Source organism: Dermacentor andersoni, chromosome 8, assembly GCF_023375885.2.
Source record: "Dermacentor andersoni chromosome 8, qqDerAnde1_hic_scaffold, whole genome shotgun sequence".
NCBI lineage: Eukaryota > Metazoa > Arthropoda > Arachnida > Ixodida > Ixodidae > Dermacentor > Dermacentor andersoni.
The window spans coordinates 30,722,694-30,745,276 of record NC_092821.1 but is presented as its reverse complement, the minus strand read 5'-3'; the positions used below and the strand labels follow the sequence as shown (position 1 = coordinate 30,745,276).

The 22,583-nt window shown below is 43.8% G+C and overlaps 1 protein-coding gene across 1 annotated transcript in view; it reads left to right on the top strand.

The window, feature by feature from the left end:
* The window catches only part of LOC126526150 (fatty acid synthase-like), a 178,127-nt gene that overhangs the window by 112,649 nt on the left and 42,895 nt on the right, over nucleotides 1-22,583 (top strand). The window contains exons 13-14 of the mRNA XM_050174098.2: nucleotides 8,034-8,288; nucleotides 9,064-9,237. Of these exons, the coding sequence (XP_050030055.2) occupies nucleotides 8,034-8,288; nucleotides 9,064-9,237 (429 nt within the window). The remainder of the gene's footprint in view (nucleotides 1-8,033; nucleotides 8,289-9,063; nucleotides 9,238-22,583) is intronic.

Genomic DNA, 22,583 nt, shown 5'->3' with positions numbered 1-22,583 from the left:
GCATTGCCACATGCAAAGCCACAGCAATCATCTTGAGCGACTCGCAAACGGCATGTAGACACCTAAGAAAAGGCCGACTTTCTGCCGCAGCAGTGAAGATTCCGAAAGAACTAACAAGACGCCAAGAACTCCCCGAAACCTACGTCGCATGGACCCCAGGCCACGAACACCTGGCAGGAAACGAAACAGCACATTCCGTCGCCCGAAAGCATACCAAACGGGATTTCGTGCCGCACGGTCTCCGGAAAGCGCCGAAGGTGGAGGATATTCCCATCAACTACGCCGTAATATTGCAACATTACCGACTGAAAAGAAGACAATATCCTCTACCACATCCAAAATTAAGCAAGGAAGAAGCCGCCGCCCTCCTCAGACTACAAACGAATACGTATGTACATAGAATTATCATGCACCGAATGCACCCCACCAAATTCTCATACTTATGCCGATATTTTGATGTACCAGACACGCTCCTACACATGGTGTTGGTGTGCCCACACCGCGAGAAAAACAGTCAAGATCGCTACAAGACTACAAACACTCGGAATCGCTACAAGCGATCGAAGAAACGTGGGAGGCAATGTTAAAGGCACAGAGCCTGAGCGATAAGCGAAGTCTGGTGGACCGGGCCCAGACTGCGTCATTATCCAACGGCTTTCTGGACTAACACAGCCGCCAACTCTGGGCGAAGAACAAACACTTTCTCGCTGTTTCTTACAATTAACGTTCATTCCTACTCCTCCTCCAAAAGAATGCGTGACGACACTCTCATGGCAAAGCTGGAGTGCCACATATTTAACTACGGCGACAGTATCACGGCGACGGTATGACAACTAATGCATGACGACGATGGTTTCACGAAGACGGCTGCACGATTTGACGTAGTAGTTCTGCGGAAACCCGCAAGGTGGAGAGAAGTAATGAATAAAGGGAAAATCAGACATCCACCCGTTCGTAGCAATTGCTACAAAGGAAACCAATACGGGTACCTCGAAAGAAAAAGCCTCATAGTTGAAGAAAAATTCGTTCGTAGCAATTGCTACGAACGGGTGGATGTCTGATTTTCCCTTTATTCACGATGTGGCAAAGTTTTCAATAACTACAATGAAACGGTCGCAGCGGCATCACAACGATGGTATGACAACGAATGCAAGACTACCGCATAACGACAAAATTGTAACGACGACAACAGGAAGAGAGTCGGACGACAAAGTTGGAATGAAGACAATGGCACAAGCACGACCGCATTAGGAGCATGAGCACACACATAGTGACCGAAGATGTTAGAGAACTTGGCCCATTGGGTCGGCGTAGAAGTTGTGACCACGACGTCATAACGAGTCACATGACGAAGTAAGAATGACGACAATGTAAGGACCAGGACTGTATCAAGACCGCGAGCCCATGTCTATTATCTCAAGCTGGCACGCAAGTTGGGCTACTGGGTAGTCGTTCATAGATAGATAGATAGATAGATAGATAGATAGATAGATAGATAGATAGATAGATAGATAGATAGATAGATAGATAGATAGATAGATAGATAGATAGATAGATAGATAGATAGATAGATAGATAGATAGATAGATAGATAGATAGATAGATAGTCTCAAAACGTAGAACTGACATTTGGGCAAGTTGGTCTTGCGCTGCATCTTCAAGAAGCTGAAAAGGGTGTTCAAAAACGGCTGAAGTATGCAAATACTAATCGCATTGATATAGCGCAAGGTTTATGACCTTAAGAAATAGCATACATTGACTTATCCATATTCACTAGTTGGGGGTTGAGCCAATGCCGGGTGTCTGGACCTTTACGGCCTCCCGGTGGCGGCAACACACTTCTTTGGCCTCCGCTGCACGTAGGCGGCACCGCCGGATTGACCCTCCCGGGGGAAATCGGCAGTCACCTTTTCCTGTCTTCTTCCTCCACACGCTTTTTCTTTACCCTCTTCTTTCACACCTGTCCTGTCTTCTTCTATCTTCTATTCAGTTCAAATTTTCGTAGGTGGCAGAGGTTAACCTCGTGTGGCTAACCTACCTTGGTTATGTCGTATTATGTTATAGTCTCGGTGTACACCTGGCGTCTACAGGACTTGTTCGCATGTTCCTGTCGCGTCCACTGGTTGGGTTCCTTGGTGGGCGGCTGGCACCGTGGCTGAACAATAGAATTTTTTCTATCGCTCCTCCTTTCCCCCAAAATGATCGCCCCTCTCATAAAAGAGGGCGGACCAAAGCAAGTGAATTTTTCCAGGAAATAAAAGTAGCCTTCCCAAAATACCATGTAATACATAGTGAAGTACAAAAAAAAACCAGCAAGAATCTTGTCCCCATTCACAGTATCCAAGTCCTTGAAAGAAGCCCTCGGCCCTGGCTACAAGCTTTCAAAAATTTCTAGTGGCGATTTGCTGCTCGAGCTTCGAGACAATGTGCAATACACAAAACTGTCAAACCTTGCGTCCATTGGGGACATCCCTGCCTCCATTACATCCCACCGATCCCTCAACATTGTCCGCGGTGTAATATAAGTAATCGACTTCGTACACTGAACAGAACAAGAAATGCTTGAAGGGCTGACCGACCAAAATGTCATAGACGTTCACCGGATCAAAATCCAGAGGGACAACAAAGAAATCAACACGGAACACCTGATCCTCACGTTCAACAGCAACACACTCCTTGAACAAACAGGAGTCGGCTACTTGAAAATAGATGTAAGGCCCTACATTGCCAACCCCCGCAGATGCTTCAATTGTCAGAGCTTCGACCATGGCTCACAGAGTTGCCGGGGCCGCAAAACATGTGCAAAATGTGCTTCTAAAGAACATGCTTCTGAAAACTGTGACGGTGCAGTGCCTTGCGTAAACTGTGGAGGATAACATTCCGCGTACTCCAGGGCGTGTCCATCCTGGAAAAAAGAAAAAGAAATCATCACGTTGAAAGCCAAAGAAAACATTTCACTCAAAGAAACAAGAAGGCGTATCGCGTTAACAAACACATTCTCCTTCAATGGAAGAAGCAACTTCGCCGAAGTGGTCCGACGCGGCCTAGCGCCACACCAACCTTCGGCGTCTGCTGAGGCCACGGTTACCGGGCCTCCGGCAGAGCTACCCACGTCCCAGGCAGAGACAGCACAAGCTGCCCTGCCACCTACTAAGGAGGGCCCGCCGGCCCTCAAGTCGGCCGCCCGCAAGGTTTCTCCCCAACGGGAGAGGCCTCAAACACACACACACACCCCCGCGGTGTCGCGGAGCTCCTGCGCCTCAGGAGAGGCCATGGAGACAAGTTCTAGTCCACCCCCGCAACCGCGGAGGCACAAGTCACTCGAAAAAAAGAAAGAAGAAAGAACCCCAATAACCGGTCTTCAAACACGAGGAACCTAATTATTTACAGCCACACCCCTAAAAAATAATTAAACATGGCGTTCCTTGTACATTTGAATTCACGTGGACGCATTAAAAACTATAGTGACATAAAAGGTATCTTAAACTCATTTTCTCCTCTGGTTTTATGTTTACAAGAGACTAACTTAGGACCACAACATAAGAACATTTTAAAAAACTACAAAGTATTTCGCTGTGACAGAGAGCAAGCGAGTAGGCTCTTTGGAGGTGTCGCGATTATAGTGCAATATGGTGCTGCTACTCATGAAATCAGGCTTCAAACGAAATATGAAGCTGCAGCAGTGACCATCCTTGATTTTAAAACAATTACAATATGTGCTGTGTGTCCGGAACCACATCTAAATGTTACACTTCATGATTTAGAAGCACTTTTTGAACAACTACCAGAGCCATATTTAGTAGTACGGGATTTTGATGCACACTCATCTTTTTGGGGGAGTGACCAAACAGACACTAGAGGCCATATCCTTGAAGATTTTATTTTATCAAATAATGTCTGCCTGCTCAATACAGGAAAGCACACACAGTGCTCTCCGAGCTCAGGAAAAATGAGCTGCTTATATTTATCTTTTTGTTCTCCATATCTTTTTACAGATTTTAAATGGGATGTTGTTGACAACCCCTACGGAAGTGATCACCTTCCTGTAAAAATTAACCTATCATCCCCACCACAAATCATCCCAAGCAAACCACGTCGTTGGAAGGTGCACTTAGCAAACTGGGCACTGTTTCAAGAACAGGCCAGCCTGGATAATGTTTTCTCGAGTAATCTAAATTTCGACGATCAAAACAAATCGTTCACAACCTGTATTATTAATGCCGCGCGGCTAGCTATTCCTCAGTCCTCAGGAGTGGTTCGACATAATCACAAAATCTGGTACACGCAAGAATGTAGGGAAGCAGAAAAGAAACAAAACAAAGCCTGGGGCAACTTCCGTAGATACCCAACCCATGATAATCTTCTCAATTTTAAAAAGGCGAAAGCCAACGCACGCCGCATCCGTCGCGATGCTGAGAAAACTTCCTGGAAGAACTACATATCATCTATCAACAGTTCAACCACATCCAAAAAAATGGGGGAACAAGTCAATAAATTAAATGGCAGCTTCTCCCCTTTCACAATGCTGTTTTTAACAGCTCCTGGCACACAAACAAGTATAGAGGAACTGGTAGACATACTAGGGGAACATTCTGTAATGTTTCGAGTTCCTCACACTACACTCAATCGTTCCTGAAGCACGAACGTACAGCCGAAAAACAAACATTTCCTACAAGTGGCTGTACAAATGAGTCCTATAATACATTAATCACGCTTCAAGAAATCCAAAAAGTACTGTCCGCAGGTTAACAGACGGCACCCGGGCCTGATGAAATACACTATGAAATGCTGGCTCACCTCTCAGACGCTGCTGTGAACGCACTTTTACAATTCTTCAACAAAATATGGGTACCGGGAAAAATACCGGAGGCTTGGAAAAAAGCCGTAATTGTACCGCTTCTGAAGCCTGCGAAACCGCCAACCAGGCCTGGCAGTTATAGGCCTGTAGCTCTCACAAGTTGTCTCTAAAAATCATTTGAAAGTATCCTGAACATTAGGCAGACGTTCACTCTTGAATCACGTGAACTCCTTGACATCCACCAGTCTGGATTTAAAAAAACGTGTTCAACAACTTATCATCTCGTCCGCCTTGAAAATACAGTCCGAGAAGCGTTCGTACGCAAGCAACACTGTTTAGCAGTCTTTTTCGATATCGATAAGGCTTACGGTACCACCGGGAGGTTTCGTGTTCTATGCGACCTAGCAGAACATGGTATTTGTAGCAGGATGCTGAACTGTCTGAACGATTTCATGTGCGACCATTCATTTCATGTGCGCCTGGGTGCAACCCTTTCGAAGAAATTCGTCCAGGAGAATGGAGTGCCGCAGGCTTGTATTTTAAGTACGACACTTTTCATAGTAAAAAGGAACTCCATAGCAAAAATCACTCCTAGGTCCATTATGCATTCTGTATATGTCGATGACCTTCAAATAGCATGCACATTCTCCAGCTTCCCAACATGCGAGAGACAGGTACAACTTACAATGAACAAACAAGCAAACACCCCAAAAAACAGTTGCTGTCCTCTTCTCACTCAAAAGAGGCCTATAGGTTCACCTCACCCTACACCTAAATGAAACAATATTTGCAGTAAAAGATAAACAAAACTTTTTAGGTATAACTTTCGACAAAAAGCTCACATTCGTACCACGCATAATCACCCTCAAAAAGAAAGCTTCCCAGTCACTAAATATACTCAAAGTCTCAAAGTACTGTTGTATAAACATTGGGGGTCTGAAAGAACATGCCTTCTACGCATTTATTGTTATTTAGTACGTTCCTCCTTAGAATATGGCTGCATAGTGTATGGTTCAGCAAGACAGACATACATAAAGATATTCAACCCAGTACATAACTCAGGCTTGCGTATTTCATGCGGTGCATACGGAAAGTCTCCTATAACTAGCCTTTACGTAGAAACAAACAAACCCCCACTAGAAACTAGAAGAGCCACTCTAACCTGTGCATATATTCTTAAGGTACAATCTCTACCAAAACACATTTGCTATCCCCTTGTAACAAAATTCCCTTCACGAGCAATTTTCAACAACAAACCACAAACTACAAGACCACTGCTATTGCGATTTGAAGACATGTGTCGGAATCTTGGCATAGTGGACACATTACCTGGCATTACCCACAGACAAAATTCACTACCCCTATGGTTGATCTTTCCGGCAGCTTGTGATCTCACTTTAACACAGTTCCCTAAAACACAAGCCCCGCCACGACATATCATTGAGGAATTCCTGGCACTAGAAGAAAAGCACAGCAGTTTCACTAACTCTTATGCTGATGGTTCGAAAGCGAATGAACATCTTGGAAGTGCAGTTGTACAAGAGAACTGGGAAGAAACAGTAAGACTTCCGCAGTCCACATCCATTTTCACTGCTGAATGTTACGACATTTCTATAGCCATACAGAAAATAGTGAAGGAGAACCTCGCAAATAGTATTATATACACAGACTCCCTACGTGCACTCAGAGCTCTTCATGCCAGAAATGCAGTCACGCTATTATTAGGAGACATTATACACAATTTAATAAAAGCCACCATACAAGGACTGAACATTAAATTATGCTGGGTTCCGAGCCACATCGGAATTATTGGCAATGAAAGAGCAGATGCATGCGCGGCTCAAGCCCGGCACAAACAAGTCACAAAAATAAAGATACCCTCTAACGACTGCATGAAGTTAATACATTATGAACTAAGGAAAAAAATGGCAGTCTGCTTGGAACAATGAATCAAACAACAAATTACACTTGTTAAAACCCATGTTAGGCAAAGGGACATCTTGCACAAACCAGGAACGTTTCAAAGAAGTGATTATATGCCGTCTTCGCATAGGACACACACACCTAACACACAACTTCATTCTAACAAAGGAAGAGAAACCCCAATGTGAATCATGCGGTGATGCATTCACAGTAAACCACATCTTATTTTCACGCAGAAAACTTGAACCACTGAGGCAGAAGTTTTTAACGTTATTTTACAATGAACACAATCCTCTTCACCCAGCTTTGATTTTAGGAGAAGATGCGCTTGTTGATGTATCATGTGTTTTAGCTTTTTAAAAGAAGCACGTGTTCTCATAAAACTTTAAAACCTCGCAGAGTGCTTAATCACACGATAAAGAACACCTCATCCACCTTCTCTTTTCTGACAAGAAGGCCGAGGTCTTTGGTTAAATTGTTGGGAGGCTCCAGGCTCTTGCCCATACAAGGACTCACTGTGGTGTCCCAACTTTTTAAAGAATCTATACCTAGTGTTTGGCGCATGATAGCCTTAGCTGCTTATGTGCCATTAAACTCAACTCAACTCAAATTAACTAGCAGCTTTATTATTTTGATATCCTAAGAAAGCTGTTACCATATGTCATTGGTCACGCCGTCTTACATAAGCAAGGCCTGTAAATATTTGATTTGCCTATTTTAAGTAATATCTGCCTTTGAAGCGTAGAATGGCATATTATTAACTTCACGTGCATGAGTCGAATTATTGAAATTTGTTAATTTTTAAAAAGCTCGAAAAAGAACGCGACCACGTTTTATTGAGTCCACTGAGCTCACTAAAGTGATTTATTCATTGCTATGTAGACACAGAGTGCGAGTCTTAAGCACTTATTTCATTGCCAACACTATGCCTTAGTTGTCTTGAAACTAACGTTAAGCAAGAAAATCTTGTAGAGGAAACACTGGATTTAAATTAAGGGATGAACAAACCACCTATGTAAAGCGAGTAAGTATTTGAAGTTCTCTGAGAATCAGTAGAATCTAAATTAAATATAATAGCTATGTCTTCAATCAGCAGCTCATAGTAGACTCAGCAACACTGACATTTGAGGACTAGAGCCACGGAAGAAGGAGCATAAGTTGAAAGACATGTTGCCTCCTTCCCTAGCAACAAGTGTATCTTTTTTAGGCGAAGTCACTGTTCTAGTCATTCATATACTCAGATGAAAGATCGCTCACTTCTGTTACAAGCAAATGCAGTGCATTTGATCTCAATATGTTCTTGCACGCGCAGGTTCTGTGCGAATCCAGGTTACAGTCATGCCAGTATCTGGGGAGTTCGAAGTGTGCGAGTCCCGTGCTGTGGTGGCCAAAGGACGCGTCCGAATGGCTGAAGAAAGTAAGACGGTGCTTCTCAAGGAACCCCCAGGAACCTCTGGAGAGACCATTGCCTATGATATGGACTCGGTGGACGTCTACAAGGAGCTCAGACTCCGCGGCTACCAGTTCCATGGAGCTTTCCGGGGCGTCCTGGAGGCTTGCTCACAGAGTAAGATGAACAACTACCAAATGCGTATAATTAATTTCTGGCACAACTGCTGCTTAGGTTAGGGTGACGAATTTTCCCAATGTGTGAACCTTTGGAAGATGTTATATTTTAGAGCCGAGACTTCCATTGCTGATACCATTCTGGGGCGAACATTAGCAGCATATTGCATTTCTTAAGTTTACTATTTTTACAACCAATAAACAGCCTAAAAATTTCTGATTAAGGTTTCTTTCCATTGTACATTGTTCTGATACCCTCCTTTTTGTCGAATTCATGTCATGTGAAATTGCGGCTGTTGCGGTACATTCCTTTCAATTGGTTTTGGTGTATACGTCAGCTACGAGGTAGTCTCCTGAGAATATCTTTTTTGGGTACATACTAACTCCTTATGCCTGCCTCTGTGCAGTACTGATGTATAGCTGCGGAACGAACGCATTGAAGCCACTACATCGCGGAAACATTTTTTTTCTTTTCCTCTGCCATAAATATGTAAATGGATGTCGGCAATAAAGCTTCAACTGATTGGGTTCGTAAACTCGCTTTAGGATACTACACAAAGGCCACGTACGCAATTGTAGCATCTCCGCTGATTATTTTCTTCCGAAGATTGTGCCGTGGACTGTCATCACCAATTATTTGTGTGCTGATTAGTGCACACTTTTGTCCATAAGTATTTCGTCAACAGTACATTGTGTCAGCACGTTCTCATCTTTCGGTGCGCGCCTCACGCATAGTCTTAATTCTTCATGTCCTTCATCGCATGTTTCTGTTATAGAGCCCTGCGCAAAGCTAAAGTGGGAGGAAAATTGGGTGACCTTCATGGACGCCTTGTGTCACGTCAGCTTCTTGTGGAACCAACTTAGGACGTTTGACGTGCATGTCAGTATGCAGTCATGCCGCATCGACCCCAAGGTTCAAGCAGAGATCACGGATATTGTTGGGGACAAGGGTAAGTTGCAACTCGCCTCGCAATCGCCTGTGTAAGCTTTTCTAACTTGCGCTTGAATGTGTAGTATTAACCATGCTGGTTGCACAAGTCAATCAGACCAAGATAAGATCCATAAATCAGCTGATGTAGACATCCACCACTCCCTGCTATTATCTCATCTGTTCAATATAAAACTGGTATTTTCGTTATATGTGTGCTCAGAACTGAATCCCTGACACCTAAACAACACACATTTTTGCATGTGGTGGTTGCAAGAAATGTGCTGATCCTTTTCCAATTATCACGCCGCCAGTTAGTGTTGTGTAGTTTGCGTTATATAAAATTTCGGCTAAGCTGAGTATGCAAGAACCTCGGTACACATCTTACATTAGAATTATTGCCGGATCAACAGTTTGAAAGCTTACTTATTAAAAGTACTCATAACAAATGTGTTCAGCGTGATGCACATAGTGCTAAATTAAGGCAGTCAGATAGGACTTCTTGTGACATTATGCAAAGGGATAGCAAGAAACACTGAAAAAAGGTAATGGACACGGATAAAAAGATGATAATGGCAAATAGATACGCCACATCTTTAATTCGATTTGGGCGTACTTAATAAGGTCACCGCCTGCACTTTAGAGCGTATTAGTTCTAGTTTTCCTCTCACTTGACTATATGCGTGCTGAATAGCTGCTGCCAGATTGTTCTTTCGTCTCAATCTCTAAGTAGGCATGACTTGCGATATTTTCTCCATCTAAGTATAAATGCGTGACATCATTTGTAGTCTCCTTATTATCATTCAAACTCTAGTGAGCTATGCACCAACACTCAATTAGGCCAGATTTCGAACTGTCCATTCGAACCTGTTAAAGATGGCTCAGAAGCACTCACTGGTTAAAAAATGTGGTGTGGGAAATGTGGGTAGGAGCCAAATCAAGAAATGTGGTAGTTTTAATATTTTATACTTCTGGCGAATGGCCTTAAGAGGAAGATTTAGCTCGGGCCCAACTCCGACGTCGCCTATTCAATTACATGTATAACTCCAAAACGTTTTTCTGAGATAACCCCTGGACCGATTTCAATGAAATTTGTTGCAGTTGAGCGAGAAAGTAAAATTCTAGTGACTGTTGAAGCGCAATTTCTATTTAGGGCTTGATCTTTCTTAAAATGATTTTCGAAAATTCGAAGGTATGAAAGAAAATAGAAGCACAAAATTTACAAATTAATAGCGCTGCATCAAGAGCAGATATCTCGTTTCTGTAAACGGCATATATTATAACAGTCAAAGCAGACAAACTCAGCATGTCAATTTATATCTTACGTGAATTTCTTACGTTGTTTACAAAGGTTCTGCAAATCCTGTATTTCCGTATTACTAATTTTTTAAATATTCCTCTCTAATATATCAATTTTGTCCTCTTTAGGTGTACTATTAGATCCAATTCACAGAATTGTGGTATCATTTTTGTTACTGAGTTAGAGAGTTGTAAACTTGATAGTCTTGCTTTCTGAAAATTTTCAATTTGTGCCAATTTTTAATAAAAAATTGACGACTTAAAAAAACGATTTGGAAGCAACAGTCACTATACCTCACGTTTTTTTTTTCTTTTACGTGCAGCAAACCTCGTCCAATTTGGTGCAGTGGTTCCTAAGAAAAACGAATTCTCCATTTACATATATTTAGATAGGAGCACCCGACCTAAAGCTTCCTCTTAAGAAAGACAAACGATTAATGTCGTCAGATTGTAGTACTGCTAAGATATCTATTAGAAACGGGGGCAGGCGAATGGGTAGCAGTCAGAAGCGTTCGGCAAGGACAGCAACCCCGAGCTCATACCGGTAGCGATGGTGCTGTGGCGCAGGCAGGTTACTCTTCTTCATTACAATCGCCCTCCGTAGAAAAAGGCGCCATCCTGGCGACTTTAGGCGAAGAGACCGAAAACTTGGGTAAAGCTGGTCTTGAAGACCAACCACGAAGTTGGGTCGGCTTCATGGTTTAGAAACCATAGTTTCGCAACGTCCGTAAGATAGTAGGCGACTTTTCTCAACTTGGTAACATCTTTCTATTGGTTATGGGCACTCACTCGCTCATAAGAGGAGATCCAATCTTCAACGTCTTTGTCACCTGTGCCGGAGAAGATAGGGGGATCTCGCTGACGCAAGGCACCGGCACAAACCAAGGTGGCCGGCGCCGCTGGAGGAGTTGGAGGAGTGCATGCGTCGTCGGGCATGATGGGGCGTAGAGTGCGACTCCGAAGTTCGAGGGTGGTCGAAACCCAGCACCTCCACCACTTGCTAAGATATTTATTAGCGACGGGGGCAGGCGAATGGCTAGCAGTCAGAAGCATTTGGCAAGGACAGCAAACACGAGCTCATACCGGTAGCGATGGTGCTGTGGCGCAGGCAGGTTACTCTTCTTCGTTACAGTACTTTCAGTTCTTTTTAGTTCTTTATTGTCTCCCATTAGAGTACACACTTGATTCATGAAATTATAGTCAAGACGATGCGTGGTGTTTAGTGGCTTAAGGGCCAGATATGGCCGAAGAGTGCCATGCAAGGCGTAATGTTCCGTCAATGAGTTGTCTATTAGATGAGAAGATGTATTCCAATAGGTATATTCAACATGGCTGTAGAAGAGCCTAAAATGTGTCGAAGTGCATCAAATAGATAGATAATGAAACAATTACTACGAGAGTGACGTATGCTAGACTGTAAATGTATATTTGGAGAGGCATGATATACTAAGATGAGTAAGTATCAGTAGCACTAACGTCTCACGAGGGGACTTAAATGCAAGGACGTGCCGACATTTGCTCTAGAAAACTACTATCGCAGCAGCACCGTCTGGTGAGAGAATACGCGGCGATACTCCTGGACAAATAACCTGTAGAACGGCTTCATTTAGGAAATTCAGAGCTCTCTTCGTATTAAAAAGAACGGTTCTGGGCCAGTTACCAATGGCTGATGTTGTTGGAGGACATGGTGTCCAGCGGCTTGAGAAAACTGCTTTCTGCGACCAATTTCTACTTTTCTGCACTACACATGCAAAGATGACATGGAGGGCAGTCAACTTTTCATCCCATCTACCACGCAGTTGAGGTTCGCCGCCACTGAGTTATTCTGTGCGGCGTATGTGTGCCGTAGGTTAGCCCGGTGCGCAGTGGACAGACCAAGACATCGGTTTATAGTGACGTTATTTTTGGTGCTGAAATGCCTAACTCTCGCTTGACCAGGTGACATTTATTGGAAATTTCTGCTTCCCATGAGCATTGCCAGTAGCCTCTCAGTGTTGTACGAACGAAGTACTTCAAGTCATTATAACTTCAAGCACTTAGTTTGGAAAAAGGCTGAGAGGCTAATGACAACGCTTGTGGGATGCCAAAACTTATAATAAATGCCATCTGATGAAGTGAGAAGCATTTCGTCATTAAAGATAAGATCACACCAAGACCCACACATCACGAAAGAGAGGAGAACAGGACAGAGCACCACTCACAATTCCTTTATTAAGGCGAAAGCCTTAGGCGTCTAAGTTGGCGGCGGCCATGGTGAAACTGCGCCGTGACGAAAAATAGCAGACGCCAGTCAGTGGGCCAGTCTGGAGGTGCCGTTTACGTGAAGCGGAGGCCAATGAGGTGTGTTGCCTCGGCAGACTGGCCATAAAGGTCCAAACGTACGGCTTGGGCTCAAACACCAGAACCCCCTTCACTCCGGATAATGCTAAGCCACGAATGACAACACGTGGGAGGGTTCAATCCCCATGCACTTTGGTCTGTGGTGTGGCGACACAAAGCACGCCTGCTTACTGATCTTATAATTCTTCATACAGATGCCTACGACTGTCCGTCACCAAATTCTGCAAGCACAGCTCTAGCAAGTAGACAGGACACAATACGGTCTTCCTGTGGTCAAGTGTCTGGCAAGCGGTCGATGAACAAGTACGCAGAGGTGTCGGTTTAACACGCTTCTACGCGTAAAAAGTACATCAGCGTAAGCGTGAACAGCGCCCCCACAGGAATTTATGTCGAAGTTTTGCAAAAGCATTGTGGCTGATTAGTTCAGTTCGTGATCCATTGGCGTGAGTGAACAGCGGGAGTGTTACACGAGGACGCATGCAGGATGGCGCTCCTTGCTCGTGATAATGACGCGTGAATTGCTGCGCGCGACAGTGCTTGTTCTTGACTATGTCCTTGTTCAACCTTCGCGCTGCGCACTCACGACTTCGAAAGAGCGCTCTGCACTCTGGTGGTGGTGAATTGTAGCAACAGGCGGGTTTAGCCTGGCGAACAAGGCCGGAAATTGCTCCGCCCGAGCGTCTCGCACAATACCGCTGAAGGGTTTCACCATATGTCCATCAAACCAGTCTCTCTTAAGAATTTGATGAGGAGACGTGAAGTTTCTTTGCGGGCTATAACTGATCCCTCGGGAAATATAGGGTGTTGCAGGCGCGCATGCGGAAGGTCCTTGTTTTGCAGATTCTTCAGGAGAGTGTCTCATCTTGGAATTGCTGGCACGACCACAAAAAGTGCTCACTGTCTCCTGTCTCGTTGCGTGCCGTACAGTTCGCAGAATTGATTCGCCCCGTTTTAAATAACCAGGCCGGCGTATTAGCAGATCCTGTCCTTATTCGATATAGAAGTGAGGCTTCCTCTCGGTGCAATCTCTTGGTTACGCAAGGCATATGTGGTGGAACCCAAAGCGACGCAAAGTGATTTCGAATGTCAGATTTTTGCACTTGATTACTCTTTGGAGCCTTGATTTTGGGAAGATGATGGAGCGCTACGTATGCAAGCGCATCAGCTTTTTCGTTTCCTGAGATACCAATGTGGGAGATAATCCACTGAAACTTTACTTTGTGTTGTGACACCCTTTGTGACAACCTAATGTACGTGCTTACTTTATTTGTAAACTCTCGCTAGAGGGGAAACTCACACCTATAAGCGTTTTTATTTGGCAACCGGGCATGCGTCGAGGCTTTCCTCCTCTCAGGCTTGTGCGAGCTGGTGCGGCTCTGCTTGAATGTGTTGTCGCAGGGCGCTGCTGCATGCTCTGGAGATATTTTTACTCGCTATTTGTTAATATTAGGTGATGCTAGTTCGTCAGGGAACCCCTGTGTGGCCTCTCGCTGTAGCGGCAACTACAGTATGCAAAAATTTGTGTATGGTGCGCAAACATGCAACTTCCATCATCAGCCGTTTTGCGTGTATGTGCTGTGAACTACTTTGGGTGTATCGGTTTTCACTCGATGAAGAATACCGGTGTCTGTGAACTGCCAACCACAATTGGAAAATCTACTCACTATATTATCGCTTGGCGTGAGAACTACAGCAAAAGAGTTCACGGTCATTTATGGCCAACTCCATGCAAACCCGAAACATCTAAGCCCACCAGTCTGTTCGCCCGAGTCTATTTGCGAAGCGTTATAAATTATTTTCATGAGCCATTGGCATGGTTCTCACGTACTTCAAGTCTAGTGGACTTGAGATCACTATGCTATGACTACGCTAGGCTCTTGTATGAGCCCGATGGTATCGTTTTACAGCCATCACTGCGGTTCTAAAACAGCATGAGACATGTAAGGGTTGACTTTCATAATTGCATTTCTTTCTCTGTAAAGCGTTAATATCAGAAAGGTATCGCATAAAAAAATCGCAGTTTCGCCAGAAAATTCCCAACGTCAAAAAAGATATAATTACACTCCAACAGAATAAGACGAAAGAAGAGCGCAAACGTGTTTCATTACTTCATACCGCGGAGTATTTTTATACGGCGCGCAAGCGGCAACGCCGCGGCAGACCCCGGCATCTTCCCGGCCCACAAAGAATGCAGCAATCTATCCGCTCCCTTTCCTGAATGAACAACTAAATAGACTGAAAGATCAGGCCAGTGCTCTTGGTGAGCACTTCGAATGCATTTCTAGCGATATCATTACTGTAAGTGTTTTCTGCAATGCTAATAAACAGAGGCACGGAAGCCATTTGACCATAAAAGTATCCCAAACAAAATATTTAGCGCGCCTTTCGGCGTTGCTAAGCCCAACGCTTCCTTAAACGTATGTGAGAAGTCCTCTCCGAGTCCCAGCAGAGTAATATATTGCATGTATAAACTCCTTTACAGGAGTAGACAAATCACGCGGCTGTCACTTGTTAATACTCTCTCGCCATCTGAGCGTTCTTCATCCTCCCGAAGCGAAGCTAATATCATCCCAGCTTCTAAACCGTGTAAATATCCCCCCTCAATAACACGCTATCGCTCGATAGCGCAAACAAGCTTTATCTCCAAGTTCTTTGAAAAAAATATGAAATTGTTGTCTCCATTACTTCGAACCAAACAAAATATTTGATCCGTACCAATGCGTATTTAGAGAAGGACAGTCAGCAACCGACCACCTTGGTCGTGTGGAGGCTAATATTTGTGAAGCTTTTGTTCATTGACAATACGCTCACCTGTACTTGACATATAAAAAGCCTACGACACCATGTGGCGCTATGGGATTCTCCGAGTCCCGCCACGAATGGGTATGCCGTAGAAACTGCTAAATATTATAGTTACTTATTCAAACAGGGTTTCTGTTCAAAATTAGGCTACGCATTCTGTAATTTGCAGGAAACTGGGGTTCCCCAGGGAGGCGTGCTCGGCTGTACGCTTTTCATTGCGAAGATGAACACGCTCCATAACCCCAGTACCTACAGGCCTTTTCTATTCTGTTTACTTAGATGACGTACGGATGTGTTTTAAATCTTGCAATCGTGCGGCGTGCGAGTTACAAGTTCAACTTGGGCTGCAGAAAGCATCCAAATCAGCAGGTGAAAAAGGGTTCAAGCTAAATCCACTTAAAAACTTCTATGTCCACTTTTGAAGAAGGAGAGTGCGTCTCATCGTCTCTACTCTAAAACTGCAAAGACAGTGCATTCATGCAAGAACATAAGTTTTTGGATATCATACTCGATTCAAGAGTAAACTTCATCGTTAAAGTGACATACATCAAGACGGAATGATCAGCAAATAACCATACTGAAAACTTTCTCGCGAATTAATTGCGGCAGTGACAGAAAAGGCTTAGTCTGCCATTATACCAGTCACACGATCGCGTTTAGACTACGGGGCTCTGGTGTGTCAGCCTGATATAGCGAGTGCCCTCAAAATGCTTCACCCTTCATATCATTTAGGTATTAGCCTGGCCAGAGGAGCCTTCAGATCTAGCCTGGTACAGTCTTTCTCTAGAATCCAATCAGTGGCCAACCCGTCTACAAAGGTCATACTCCAGTTTCATGTATTTCGTGAAAACACATGCTAACCGTGACCTTGCTTATAACGAAATCATAAACAATATGACCTGTTCTACACTTTTTTCTAATCGTCCAAGAGCGAGAGAGCCCTTTTCATTATTTGTGAGGAACATCAGCAAAGCAATGACTAATCAAATCTTGAAAACCCTCGAATGGCTTCCGCCAAGCCAGTATCATCGTAGCTGTGGCCAGAGTTACATGGTGACATGTCTTTTGTAGAAGTTACATTGAACATCTCAGAAATGCATATAAAAATGCACTTCCTGTTAGTTCAGTCAAAGTGCTCGTGCCAAGATCTTTACACCGATGCATCACAGTCACACGCCGATATTTATTTTCCTTAAGGCGGTCTATGTTTCTCGGAATCTGGCTGTTTCCAATGGTAAACAGGAATCTTTACGGCGGAAGCCTACGCACTATTGACGACTGCAAAACAGATCAGGAAAATGTAACCTCAAAGGGAAATAATGTTTACGGATTCATGATGAATTTCTTTACAAAGAACAAGAATCCTGTTTTTATCCACTTTTATTGAATCTTCTAAGCTATCCACGCCCCTCATTAACATATCAATATGCGAGGTGCGTTACCACAGAGGCATCCAGGTTAATGCGCTTGCCCAGTACGTAGGCACACCATTGCCTACGAAACCAATTAATTCTTCCATAGATATATCCCTGTTATAGAATGGAAGCTTTTCCTAGGGAAGAAGCTGATGGGTCATCAGCAACGTACTTGGGCCTCTGAAAGACATACTAAAGTTCACGCTATTAAGGTATTGTAGGCAAGTGGCCACAAATAGCAGAAATTCGACAGAGGTTATTTCGGCCGTCTCACGACAGGCCACACCTATGGCACACGACACTGACTCCTACGTGTTCACCGTTTGTGAATCTCCCGTCTGCGATAAATGTGGTCTGACGCCAACAGTCCTTCACATGTTGTTATAGTGGTGGGCAGTACAAGCTCAAAGAAAAAACTACTTCGGCCCGGCATGCAAAGACATTCCCCTCCACCAGGTAGTTTCTCGGCATTGAAGGCATCAGTTAGTTTTAAGGTTTTTTCAAGTTGTTGGTAGATTGCATGTTATCAGCCGAAGATATTCGTAGCACATGCTCTCGCTAGTGGCTGCTCCTGCGATAGCATTATTCTAAAGCACTTGCCTCCCAGCCCTTCCGTTCAACTTGCCACTGGTGAGGTGCGAGTGCTACTGTTACTCGCGCGTTTACATCACCCATTCGCAATATAACTTTTGTGCTTATAACATGCATCCCTAGTCATTGTCATTATTTTAATGCACTTGCATATTACGCACTCTACAGCGAATATTTAGGCCTCTCTACAACCATGTTGCATATAGCCTTCACAATTATGAGTCACAACCGTGACATTTGCCACGTCCTACCAAGCACAATCCATTTATTATATTTTACTCGGCGCTCATTGCCGTAGCTGGCCTTTGCGACAATAAAATCCACAAATTCTGAACCATTTGAACACTTGTCAAAATAAACACCACAACTTATTATGTTGCGGACCGGTACCCATGCTGCATGAATAGCTGCATGTTTCTGAACTACTCGCAGCTGCTAAGCACCACCGTAGGACCAAAGTGACAGTGCTAAGTAAGGTCATACTACTTGGTTAAAACACGTTTGTGGGCTAGTTGGTTGAAATTCATGATAGAGTGTATAAGCGTTACTGAACAATGGCGTAGCAAGAAACAGATACGCAGAGACACCGCTTATATAACAGAAACGAATATTCAAAAATGCACAACTGCGGATCGACACTGGTTGCAGGCGCAAACACGCAAGCGCCCATCGCGCTGGGTGCTCCGTCCGCCCTAACGACCCGTAAACTCCGGCCATGCTGACCTAGATTGCTTTAGTACGTACCATATAAGTTTCCCACGCGGAAGATGTCGTCATACTAAAAGGCCACGCTACGCCAACTACAACCACCAGAAACTGCCGCCAAGCTCATAGGCGGAAAGTTTTCATGGTTGCGGGGGGGGGGGGGGGGGGGCGATCCGCTTTCCGTACATCATAATATATATATATATATATATATATATATATATATATATATATATATATATAAATTTCTCGCACTTGCAGCAACTTCGAGAGACCTCGAAGAATTGAGCGTAGATGTGAAGGCATTGTATGAGTATATACAAGACGTCCTAGTAAGAGACAGTGCCATTTCACAGCCTGAGTCCTCTCGGTGGTGTAATCTTCGTGTAATTTCTGCATACTTGGCTATCACTATTACTGCTTCGCCTTTCCGGCGTAACTGCAGCCTCTCTCTCTATCGATCTCTCTTATTCTTTTTTTTTTTTTGTGAGTGCCAGGATAAGCGCTGCGGCGCACGACTGCTCTTGATTCTCATTTCGAGTGAATCCGGCTATGTAGAAATTCGGTTGCTGAGTGAATTATACAGTGTTCCCCAATAATCATGCACCAAGACATAAAGAAAGAGGAGTTGCGTTACTCGAAGAAAACCGAGTAAATATTGTTTCGAGTACAGTGGAGTAGCCGCCAGTAGTTCTTTTGTTACTGAGATTTAATTCAGTAAGTGCAATTATTTATCTAGCTCGAAAAGTACTGTGCTCATTTTCCCAGTGTTAACGAGACATTTGTTGCACCCCGATATGACATCTAAATGCGGTGTATCTCAAGGCCGACGGATCACATTGATAACAAAAGCACCTTGAAAAGGCGGCCGAAGCGCCGCTCTGACCGCGCACGAAATGCGAAAAGGGATGGAATGGGCATAGAATGTTTCAATATCCCGGTATTGCTCCGACCACATCGAAAGAGTGCGCACCAAACTAAATTTCACGCCAGAAACTTGCTTCGGAGCGAACCCAAATACAAGTGACCATTTTATTTTTCATGAAAGTGTATACGTGCTGTAAAAACACGTTTGTGTCAAAAAATACAAGCGAAATAAACAGAACAGGAAGTGACTAACGTGTAGGCACAAGGCAAATCCCATGCGTTCCAGAAAGTAAATACAGTAGACTCTCGTTAATTCAAACTCGAAGGAACCCCAGGATTTTGTTTGAATTATCAGGAAGTTTGAATTATCGGAAGTTCTCGCATATATGACTCTGAGCAAGATGGTATGGACAAGCAAAACGTACGAATTAACCGAATTGCGGTGTTTGAATTAAGCGGCCTTAAAATACATTGAAAACATGGCGAACCAACCAAAAATTTCATTTTTTTTTAATTAACCGAAAGTACGAATCATCAGAGTTTGAATTATCGCGAGTCTACTGTATGCCACTTCTAAACGAGCCGAATTGGCAATACTAACGTCTGCACAAAAAAAAAAAAAAACATCAGATTTCAATGTGCCCTTATTATCTATAAATTCGTAAGTTCCCTTGAACATCAGCCTAGAGGACGTGTTCGAATATGTCTGTTTTCGCAGTTACGCAGTGCTACGTCCGTTTTATCCCTTCTTCAGTAGTTTCTTGATGACCGACGCCGGAATTCTACGGCAGACTTACGTTATCCTTGCCTTGACCTAATCTGACGTCCGGCTCCATTATGTAAGCACGATCTTTCACATAACCTCAAAGAAAGAAATCGAGCGGATAGATGCCAGGTGACCTAGCCGGCCAATTTACAGGCCGGTGCCTTCCAATCTATTGCGCATGAAAAGTCGCATCCAGCCAGTTTCGTGCTCGGCTGCTGTGTGTGCTGGCGCTCCATCTTGCTGATACCACAGAAGCGGAAGACATGACAGTAAGACATCTCTTAGAAACTCATCCATCATTCTTTCAAGGATTTCGTTCAAGTAACGCTGTCCAGTTCAGGGTGTTCTCGAAGAAGATGGGACCGATTATAGCACCGGCGTAAATTCCGAACCACACATGGAGCGACCACTGGTACTGGTGCTGCTTGGACTTGACCCAGTGTGGATTGGAGTCCCTCCAATAGTGTGCATTATGCAAATTTACCTAGGCGTTTTCGCGAAAGTTGCATTCATCTATGCACAATGTCTCAGTCAAAAAGTCCGGAGACCCATCGGTTTTTCTGATGACCCAATTAGAGAAATCTAGACAAATCTACAGGTTCATATCATCTAAGCATTGGTGCTCGTTAAGGTGGCACGGATGAAAGGCCGTCATTTAGAATCACCCATGCCAATAACTTAGAAATTGGTACCTGGGCGGCCACGTCCCGGCACACTAGCATGGTGGTTTGAGGCCATAAATGCTAGAATATTTGTGCGTAGGCAAGGAATCAAAGAGTCCTCCGCCGCTGTTTCTTGATGCTGTCAGTTTGTCTCAGGCTTTCATAATTTCTGATGAGGGTCGATGCGTTTGGTCTACCGCTACAATTCCATGACTGATATATATACTTGCGGCCTTCCTCTTGTTGCCATTTGCAGGTACCAAAGCAAAGAACATGTTTACCTTCGGCTCATTAGAAAAACACATGGCCACTGGGACGAAATGCAATGCACCTTTAATCCTTTGTACTGACGTCAATTCCCTTTTGTGTTGACAGGCTTTGTGGCAAAAAAAAGTATGCGCGCTTTGTCTACACTAAGACAGAAGTTATCACAGCCTGTTTCCAACTAACACCAAACGCGACGTCTTACTTCAGCCGGGTGCGGCAGATAAGGCACCAGCTCCATCACGATGTTTTTGTTTCCTTTATTTCGTTCTGAATAAACCAGATAGAGCCTGTTCGAGGGCGTTGCTTTATGATTCGGGTGGGAGTGCAGTCACATGGTATTCTCCATATTTCGCTGGGTTTATTTATCAGTTTATTTATCAGTACAATTAACCTGCAGAAAACTAAAGTAATCTTCAACAGTCTCGGAAGAGAACAGCAATTTACGATAGGTAATGAGGCACTGGAAGTGGTAAAGGAATATATCTACTTAGGGCAGGTAGCGACCGCGGATCCAGATCATGAGACTGAAATAATCAGAAGAATAAGAATGGGCAGGGGTGTGTTTGGCAGGCATTCTCGGATCATGAACAGCAGGTTGCCATCATCCCTATAGAGAAAAGTGTATAACAGCTGTGTCTTACCATTACTCACGTATGGGGCAGAAACCTGGAGGCTTACAAGTGTGCTACTTAAATTGAGGACGACGCACCTAGCTATGGAAAGAAGCATGATGGGTGTAACGTTAAGGAATAAGAAAAGAGCAGTTTGGGTGAGGGAACAAACGCGAGTTAATGACATCTTAGTTGAAATCAAGAAAAATAAATGGGCATGGGCAGGACATTTAATGAGGAGGGAAGATAACCGATGGTCATTAAGGGTAACGGACTGGATTCCAAGGGAAGGCAAGCGTAGCAGTGGGCGGCAGAAAGTTAGGTGGGCGGATGAGATTAAGAAGTTTGCATTGACAACATGGCTACAATTGGTACCTGACCGGGGTAGTTGGAGAAGTATGGGAGAGGCCTTTGCCCTGCAGTGGGCGTAACCAGGCTGATGATGATAATGATTTATCAGTCAGAAAAAAAATTTTACGCAATAAGTACATCGCTGAAAATACCGCAGTTCCTTGGTGGCGCCTTCAAATTCATCATTCAGACTTTGATAATTAGTATAGTACGTCTCGTGTTTGACAATTAATTGCAATTACCTTATTATATCTAAGTAACGAAAAAAATTACTGGGAGCTACTTTACTGTAGTGTAAACAATATGTACTAAGTTTTCTTCCAGTAACGTATTGCTCTTTTTGAAAATCTTGGTGCACGATAGTTAATTGGATACCCTATATATATTTATGACATTTGCGGGCAACTGACGATATTTCCATGCCTAATATATGTTGCAAATTATTAGAAATGTTTATTTTCATGAGACATTAGCATTGCTTACTGGAAAAAGACGCAATACTGAGAGACACAACATTCACGTACATTTCGCATACCATTGATGAAATACTGCTGAAAGGGTCACTGAAGTCTGTAGGTTTCTTTCATGGTCAAAAAAGCGCGCAAAGCAATTTGAAGCCTGGGGAACATACATCAACATATTCATCCTATAGGCATAGGTTATCTATACCTTTAGAAATAATTTTTATTTGG